Raw genomic sequence first — 9717 nt, 5'->3', positions numbered from 1 at the left:
AATAGGTTGTATTACTTAGAATAGAGATTAGGAGGTTAATCTCGTGTGTGGTTTGTGTTTTACTTTTGCTTGAGAAGATTAGTAAAAATAGTTTGGAAATCTTGTGAGACAGATCGTGGTTTTACTCCCTTGAGCAAGGAGGTTTCCACGTAAAGTTGCGTGTGCTATCTTTACTTTCAGCATTTTCTTTTGTGTATCATAACTGTGCTAAGGACCTGGTCCTATCGTAGTTAGTGGATGCATACATTCCAACATTGTTGTTGAGGTATGTTCAATAGTTACTACTTTTATATTTAGGTCTTATTTGTTTTTATCAAGATTAAGATGTTTGAATCCTAATATTAAGATTAAGATATTTGAATTGAAATATTAAAATGTGTGTTAGGACTTAATGTTGTAATAAATTAAGATGGTTGTTTACTTGTTTTTAGTATTTGATGGTATATAATTTTTTTATTTATGAACTTCATATAAATCACTAATATTAACATAATAATTATTTTCAATAAATATGATGGGTGGTGGCTGTGATGATGGCTAACGGTGATGGAGTTGGTTGATGGTGATTGTTGAGGGTGGTAGCTAGTAGTTATGGTGGCGATAATGATGGCTAGTGTTGATGGATGATGGTGGTAATCAAGTTTGATAACTAATAATTGTGGTAGATGATAGTGATAACTAAAGTTGATAGTAACTTCATGTCAATATGCAAAAATGTTCCATTTATTTCGGAGGAGTCACTTGGCTTATTCAATAACAGATTGTTGCACATCTTGGGATGCCTATAGGAGAATTACCTATTAGATACCTAGGTGTTCCTCTTAGCACCAAAAAGTTATCTATTATGTGATGTTAGACCCTATTGGACAAAATGCTAGTCAAAGTGACCTCCTCACATCAAAGTTTATTTCTTAGGTTGGCCGGTTGCAACTTTTAAAATCAATATTATTCTTAATTTAGATTTATTGGTCGAGTTTATTTTGTTATCCGGAAAAATCATTAAGCTGATAGAATATGTATGTCAGAATTTATTGTGGATGGATGGAGTAGACATATCCATAAAGGCACTCATTGCTTGGGAGAAATTGTGTTTACCAAAAACCGCATGGGGGTTACACTTGTTGAACGTGGCAATCTGAAATAAAGCAGCATTTTATAAACTTCTTTGGAACCTATGTAGAAAAAAAATGTGTTGTGGATATAATGGGTTCAATATACTATGGGAGAAGTGAACCACTAAGGAGTGCAAGGCCAAAGCAAGAATGTTGGATAGTTCAAAAGATATTGAAGTCACAAAAATACATTGAGGAGGTAAGTATGATTGAAATTGATTTGCTACAGATACGTACACACATTCTCAATCAAAGTGATGTACCATAAGTTGATATGTGTCCATCCTAGTGTGCCATGGAGGAGAATAATGTGCAACAATCCAGGCTTACAAAAGTGGTTATTTATCTTATACGTGACTATTCATGGTAGAGCATATACTAAAGATAAGATGTTAAAATGGGGAAGACAAGTTTGTCATCTATGTCCTCTTTGTGATATCGAATCGGAAAATATAGAACACTTATTTTTTGAGTGCTCTATAGCTTCTTACATGTGGAGAAGAGTATTGCATTGGCAAGGAATCTGTCGACAAGCTATGAATTGAACTAGAGAAATACAGTGGTATGAAACTATGTGCAAAGGCAATGACACTATTGCTACTATTTTCAGAATGATATTTGCAACATATGTCTATGAATTGTGGCAGAAAAAAATGATCGAATTTTTCAAAATACACGTTGTCGCAAGGATATCAATGTGAAAAAGATTATTCAATTGGTTTATGCTTGAGCAAGCATGAATGAAGAGATAACTAGGTGTTTGAATCAGCTAAATTACTATCCAGTCCAGCAAATTGTGTTTAGGATATAGGGAAATATTACATAGTGATTTACTAGGCCTGTCCAAAGAGTTGGAGTAAAGCTTGTAGCTATTTTCCTTTTTTTTGAGTTATACATTGCCACTTTAGTAATAAAATGTGTTTAGTTACAATTTTTTTTTATATGATTAGCGATATATAAGTTGTAACCGTAGTTGGTATATCACACTGGTTGAGAATGGTAATTGGTGGTACATAATATTTGATGATAGTATGGTAATGATAATTATAGTGTGTCAAAGTTAAATTATTTTTAATTATAGTAAGTTAACATTTGTTTTAGGACAAATCATATATACCCTTTCCGTTTACTTTTACTTGTCACTTATCCCTAAATAGATTTTCATTTTTACTTTTCATTTTTGACATATCAAGAAAATACAATAATTATTTTTCATGTTTTACCATCAATATTAATTACTTATTCTTCGAATCATTTTCTAAAACATCATTTAGAAGGATAATCATTTTCTTAATGAATATATTAAGTCAAACTATGACAAGTAAAAGTGAAATGAGCGGAGTAAAATGGGACAGGGTTAGTAATTACAAATGTTCTTTTGGTACTTAAAAAAAAAATAATTTTGAAACTATTACTTCCCTAAAGCTTATAGTATGTCATTTTCCCATTTGCAACTCAGACGCACTAAAGCTAATAGCTGCAGGTGAGAGAGATGACAAAGGCTATACACGTGAAAAATTGCGCGACAAATCCATCAATTTTCAATTCAATCATCTCCATAGCTCGGCAATTTTTCTCTACAACATGTGCAGTATCAGGCTTAGAATCAGAACCAGAAGGAGTACGCAAACTATTTGGTTCACCTATTGGTGTTTTACAAGATAAAGATCTTCTCAAGAAGGCTCCAAATGGGGAGCTTTTAGTACTATATCTTATTGATAATGGGGCAATGGACGCAGATGCTAGTTTATACAATCAGCTTCTGAAGAAATGTACGGAATGGAAGCGACTGAAAGAAGGCAGAGTGGTTCATGAACACTTCTTGAGGTCGAGGTTTAGTCATTATACTGTTCCGAATAACACGTTGATTAATATGTATGCGAAGTGTGAGAGTATGGGTGATGCTCGCAAGGTGTTTGATGAAATGCCTAAAAGAGATATGGTTTCTTGGACTGCGTTGATTACTGGGTATTCGCAGAATGAGGATGCTAAGGAGGGGTTGGTTTTGTTTACTGAGATGTTGAGGTTTGGGTTTATGCCGAATCAGTTTACGTTTGGGAGTGTTCTCAAGGCTGCTGGAGCGTTGGAGAGTGGCGGTACGGGTAGGCAATTACATGGGGGATGTGTGAAGTGTGGATATGAAGAGAATGTTTATGTTGGGAGTGCTCTTGTGGATATGTATACAAGGTGTGGACTAATGGATGAAGGGAAGATTGTGTTTGACAAGTTAAGTTGCAAGAATGAGGTTTCGTGGAATGGTTTGATTGCTGGGCATGCGAGGAAAGGTGAAGGAGAAATTGCTCTGAAGCTTTTCTGTGAGATGAAAAGAGGCGGTTTTCAGCCGACCCACTTTACATTTTCTAGTGTTTATGCAGCCTGTGCAAACATTGGAGCTCTAGAGCCCGGGAAATGGGTGCATGTTCATATGATCAAATCAGGGTTGGAACTTATTGCTTTTATTGGTAATACTCTGCTTGATATGTATGCTAAGTCTGGTAGCATTGATGATGCCCGAAAGGTTTTTGATCGGTTAGTGAAAAAGGATGTGGTCTCTTGGAACTCGATGCTTACCGCCTATGCTCAGCATGGACTTGGAAAAGAAACCGTAGAGTGCTTTGAGGAAATGCGTAGAATAGGACCTGAACCTAATGAAGTGACTTTTCTTTGTGCTCTTACAGCTTGCAGTCATGCTGGGCTTCTAGACAATGGAATGCATTATTTTGAATTGATGAAGAAATTTAAAATAGAACCTAATATTTCACATTATGTGACCATTGTTGATCTACTTGGTCGATCAGGTCAACTTGACCGTGCTGAAAAGTTCATTAATGAAATGCCAATTGAACCAACTGCAGCCGTTTGGAAAGCTTTGCTTGGAGCTTGTAGGATGCATAAAAATTTGGAGTTGGGTGTTTATGCAGCTGAACGTGTGTTTGAACTTGATCCACATGATTCAGGGCCACATATTTTGCTGTCCAACATCTATGCCTCTGCTGGTAGGAGAAGTGATGCTGCAAGAGTTAGAAAAATGATGAACCAGAGTGGAGTTAAGAAAGAACCTGCTTGTAGTTGGGTGGAGATTGAGAATGCTGTTCATATGTTTGTAGCAAATGACGATGCCCATCCACAGAGAGAGGAGATCCGTAACATGTGGGAGAACATAACTGATAAAATTAAGGAAATTGGCTATGTTCCAGACACTAGCCACGTGCTTTGGTTTATGGATCAGCAGGAGAGGGAAGAGAGATTGCAATACCATAGTGAACGACTTGCTTTAGCATTTGCACTTCTCAATTCTCCACCTGGGTCCCCAATCCGCATTAAGAAGAATATCAGAGTTTGTGGTGATTGCCATACTGCATTTAAGTTTGTTTCAAAGGTGGTAGACAGGGAAATCATCTTGAGAGACACAAATCGGTTCCATCATTTTCGCAATGGTTCTTGTTCCTGTGGAGACTACTGGTAGTGCAAAAATATTTTCCCATATATGCAATGGTTAACTATCAAAGACTCGTTTAAATTATCTGTGGTAACGTGAAATCATTCTGGACTTGACTATCATGTTGGACATTGTTGCGATTGGATGATGCATGTTTTCCTACCAAAATTGGTTGTTGGCTTATACACAAGCATCTCCTATATATGCAGTCATCCATCTAATGGATTAGAAGGCTTCTTTGGTCTTAGAAGGCTGGTTTTGACTACTTTATTGCTTTCTAGCACATAGTTAGAACCAGGTTACTCACATGGTCTCTGCCTCTCTGAATAGCACAGGAATGATAGCATAATGGCAAGAGGTTCTGGAAAATACTGGTGCCAATTGCCAATGATTTTTGCACTTGTAGAGAATCAAGACCACCTTGCAGATTCTCTAGGGAAGCATCTAGGTATGAACTGAAGGGACCTTTATGCAGAAAGACAGTAAGTCTTCGATATTTTATCTACATTTCATGTTCTGAAACTGCAAATATTCATGTACTGACTGTGTGCGTAGTTCCTACCATATGAAAGAAAATTTGTATTTTGTCCCTAAATTTTAAGTACCTTGAGTTCTACCTTCTGTGTTTTAAGAGCTTGTTACATTTTCTACTCCACATTTTCTCTTCATGCTCAGGACAGCTACACCTGTCTTGTTATGTACAATCTTTTATGTTAGCGGATATGATTGCTTCATGTTCGAATTTCTAATAACATGGGTCGAACAACAGTTCTTAAAAAGCGTACATTTGCTCAGAGATCAATCAGAAACTTAAAGTGAAAAGGCCACTTCATTTTTCTGTCTTATGTATATCTGGGTTTTATGCTGAGTTGGTTCCTCATTAATGACGTAAAAGTAATGTTACTTGATGCCGCATACTGACATTTATGGTTTTACCTGTCAAAATAAACAGAAATGAGTTAATGCTTCTCTCTTGAACTTCAGGAACAATACAGTTGAAGTAGACCTTGATAATGGGGTAGCAGTGTAGCAATGCAACTCAGAAATGCTGAAAACCTTCTCAAATTCCTGTGGGATGTGTAGGTAGTCAAAGCCTTGAGAATGGTACAAGAGTATGGATCCATGAAGAAACTATGGCAAAGGCCAAAAGATTCTGGAAATAATTCCATAGCACATGGTGAAGCAGACGAAAGTTGAGAATCTTGATTGAAAATGTGAGACTGCAGTGTAATGAGGGTAAGACAATCATCTTGGACCCCGAACTTTGAATTAGGTCAAAGATTTCTGGTTCATTTAACCCTTGTTACTGGGCTGAATGTCACAGAGAACTTAAGATTCTAATGTCAGCAAGTAGAAAGCACCAGTAAGTTCTCGATTCTCTGTCTTTAATCATTGAACTTTCCAATTACTTTCCCTCAAAAGAAAACAAAAACATCGAGATCTATTCTGTGAGAACTTTTTTTATATATTCCTTCTCCTTCCACCTCTCCGTTTCCTTCACATTCAATTAGTTTACTCTGCTCGATAAGTTCCAGATCATCTTTATTAGTCATTATAATAGCATTTGTATCAAATGAAAACAGGACAGCTTGGATTCAGAGAACTATAGTTACAGGTGTAGGCTAATGCGACTATGATTTGATCATCTCAATTATGCTTTCCTGGATTATATCATATGCATTTTGAACGGGGACTGTGTTTTGTTGATCGAGATGCAGACCAGATTGAAGGATGTGGCGAAGAAGATAAGATCTTTCACCAGATCGTGTCAAAGAAGCTTTTAACTGAAGTACTTGCAGTGAGAAAGCAAGAAATGTTGTAGACTAACTCAGTCAAGGGATGTCCTTCTTCGCTCCAGCCAGAAATTGCTGAAACCTAGCATGCTCCTGTGAAGCTTTCCAATAAGAACCTTTATTGTTGCTTGAATTCGACGTGGTAGCCAGGGGCAAAGCAATCCTTACCCCAGGGGTTTCACGCGACACTCGTTCACTGGAAAATTATATTATATAGATAGGTCAATTTTTTGTTCGTAGTTCTGATAACATGATGATTTAGTATAATTTGTGGGTACAACATGACAAATTTGTTAATGTAGCATGAAGTCATACAAATCTATAATGACGTTTCTAAAATACAATTCTTCCTTTTATAGCTTTAAATAATAAAAAAAGGTTTCATTAGTGAATGAAATGAAATAAATATATTTGATATAACATAAAGTTTGATTAAACTCAAACACAACACCATTAAGGGACCTGTTCTGTTCTCTACAGAGAACTCCTAAAACTCCATGAATGCAAGACAAGCTCAAACTCTGCGTGTATTCGATAGCCTTACGCCCAACACCATTTTAAGTCTCATTTCAAGATCAACATCGCTCTCTCAAACGCAGCAAGTTCATGCTCATATCCTCAAAACTGGCCATTCCAATGATACCCATTTCACCAACAAGCTCCTTTCCCTCTACGCCAACTTCAACTGCTTTGCTAATGCAGAATCTCTTCTTCACTCGCTTCCCAACCCCAATATCTTCTCTTTCAAATCTCTCATTCACGCTTCTTCAAAATCTAATCTTTTTAGTTACACCCTTGTTTTATTTTCTCGGTTACTATCAACGTGTATTTTACCTGATGTACATGTACTTCCTAGTGCTATTAAAGCGTGTGCTGGGTTATCGGCGTCGGAAGTTGGGAAACAAGTTCATGGGTATGGTTTAACAACTGGATTGGCGTTGGATTCTTTTGTTGAAGCTTCCTTAGTTCATATGTATGTGAAATGTGATCAGTTGAAATGTGCACGTAAGGTGTTTGTTAAAATGCGTGAGCCGGATGTGGTGTCGTGGAGTGCTTTAACTGGTGGTTATGCGAAGAAAGGGGATGTTGTTAATGCTAAAATGGTGTTTGATGAAGGTGGGAAATTGGGTATTGAGCCGAATCTTGTTTCGTGGAATGGGATGATTGCGGGGTTTAATCAGAGTGGATGTTATTCGGAGGCAGTTTTGATGTTTCAGAGGATGAATTCGGACGGGTTTAGGAGTGATGGGACGAGTATATCGAGTGTTCTTCCTGCAATTAGTGATTTGGAGGATCTCAAGATGGGTGTTCAAGTTCATAGTCATGTGATTAAAATGGGTTTTGAGTCTGATAACTGTATTATCAGCGCGTTAATTGATATGTATGGGAAGTGTAGGTGTACTTCGGAGATGTCACGAGTGTTTGAAGGGGCGGAGGAAATAGATTTGGGTGGTTTTAATGCTTTGGTTGCTGGGCTATCGCGGAATGGTCTTGTTGATGAGGCTTTTAAAGTTTTCAAAAAGTTTAAGCTCAAAGTGAAGGAATTGAATGTGGTCTCGTGGACTTCGATGATTTCTTCCTGCTCACAACATGGCAAAGATCTTGAAGCGCTAGAGATTTTTAGAGAAATGCAGTTGGCTAGGGTGAGGCCTAACTCTGTAACTATTTCTTGTTTGCTTCCCGCTTGTGGCAATATTGCAGCACTAGTACATGGAAAGGCAACACATTGCTTCTCTTTGAGAAATTGGTTTTCAGATGATGTCTATGTCAGTAGTGCATTAATTGATATGTATGCCAATTGTGGAAGGATTCAGTTGGCTCGCATCATTTTTGACAGGATGCCAGTACGTAATTTGGTTTGTTGGAATGCAATGACCAGTGGATACGCGATGCATGGAAAGGCTAAGGAAGCTATTGAAATCTTTGACTTAATGCAAAGAAGTGGGCAGAAACCTGACTTCATTAGTTTCACGAGCGTTTTATCTGCTTGCAGTCAAGCAGGCCTTACAGAACAAGGGCAACATTACTTCGATTCTATGTCTAGAATTCATGGACTTGAGGCCAGAGTGGAGCACTATGCTTGTATGGTCAGCCTTCTTGGTCGCACAGGAAAGCTTAAAGAAGCCTATGATTTGATTTCCACAATGCCAATTGAACCAGATGCATGTGTCTGGGGTGCTTTACTGAGTTCTTGTAGAACACATCGTAATATGAGTTTGGGTGAGATTGCTGCTAATAAACTATTTGAACTTGAACCCAAGAATCCTGGAAACTACATTTTACTATCCAATATTTATGCTTCTAACAACAGATGGAATGAAGTAGACAACGTAAGGGACATGATGAAACATGTGGGCTTGAGTAAAAATCCTGGATGTAGTTGGATTGAAATTAAAAACAAAGTGCACATGCTATTAGCAGGAGATGATTTACATCCTCAGATGCCACAGATTATGGAAAAGTTGCGAAAATTTAGCATGGACATGAAGAATTCAGGTGTTTCACATGATACAGAATTTGTTTTGCAAGATGTTGAAGAACAGGACAAGGAGTTGATCTTGTGTGGGCATAGTGAGAAGTTGGCTGTAGTTTTAGGAATTTTGAACACTAACCCAGGGACTCCTCTAAGAGTCATTAAGAACCTTAGAATTTGTGGGGACTGCCATACCTTTATCAAATTCATCTCCAGCTTTGAAGGGAGAGAAATTTATGTTAGAGACGCAAACCGTTATCATCATTTCAATGAAGGTGTCTGCTCATGTGGAGATTATTGGTGATTGAGATTTGTAATCTTGAGAAGTTCCTCAAGCACTGAGAGTACCCGAAGCAGGTTAGTGAATCCAGTTGCGGCAGGATGCAACAGAACCAGTTGCATTTGTACAAAAATGGAACTGAGCAGCCAAGTTCAACCCTGGTATCTAAATCTAACAATCCAAGCAGTTGTAATCAACTCTACTTTCATAATCTCATCCAAATTGGCTTGGTTAATCTCTGATGCCCAGAGTCCTTTCCTTTCATAGCAATTGTCGCCTTGGTGTTGTCCCATAAAATGTGGTCTGAGAAGGGTAGCGTGACAGTAATTTGAGCATTTGACAGAACCTGGAAGCTGGATCTGTGAATCCAAAATGTGGGGTGGATACACCAGGACTGTCGCGTTTATGAGAGATTGGAACTCATCAGCCAAGTCTTATTCCAAATGCGAAAATCTAACATCCAAGCACTTGTAACCAGCCTACTTTTAATGATATTATTTGTAAGTTCTTATCAGCCATTTTTAATAACATCAAGCACTTCTAATGCCATTTTTCTTATAAAAACAAGAAATTTACTTGTTTAACCCCTGATGCATAAAGTTTAATGACCTTCATTCTTC

At 37.6% G+C, this 9717-nt stretch overlaps 2 protein-coding genes across 2 annotated transcripts; both read left to right on the top strand.

Annotated features, from left to right (window-relative positions):
- Positions 1-2547: 2547 nt before the first annotated feature.
- On the top strand, positions 2548-6523 carry LOC125845456 (pentatricopeptide repeat-containing protein At3g24000, mitochondrial). Its single transcript, XM_049524970.1, has 3 exons — positions 2548-5033; positions 5536-5914; positions 6135-6523. The coding sequence occupies exon 1, from the start codon at positions 2605-2607 to the stop codon at positions 4576-4578; it is 1974 nt and encodes a 657-aa protein (XP_049380927.1). The 5' UTR covers positions 2548-2604; the 3' UTR covers positions 4579-5033; positions 5536-5914; positions 6135-6523.
- Positions 6524-6811: 288 nt separating this feature from the next.
- LOC125845514 (pentatricopeptide repeat-containing protein At1g20230) lies at positions 6812-9350 on the top strand. The gene has a single exon (XM_049525030.1). The coding sequence runs from the start codon at positions 6842-6844 to the stop codon at positions 9119-9121; it is 2280 nt and encodes a 759-aa protein (XP_049380987.1). The 5' UTR covers positions 6812-6841; the 3' UTR covers positions 9122-9350.
- The last annotated feature ends 367 nt before the right edge of the window (positions 9351-9717 follow it).

This window comes from Solanum stenotomum, chromosome 11, assembly GCF_019186545.1.
Source record: "Solanum stenotomum isolate F172 chromosome 11, ASM1918654v1, whole genome shotgun sequence".
Classification (NCBI taxonomy): domain Eukaryota; kingdom Viridiplantae; phylum Streptophyta; class Magnoliopsida; order Solanales; family Solanaceae; genus Solanum; species Solanum stenotomum.
Note: the sequence above shows the minus strand (reverse complement) of the source record. Positions and strands in the feature narration are given on the sequence as shown.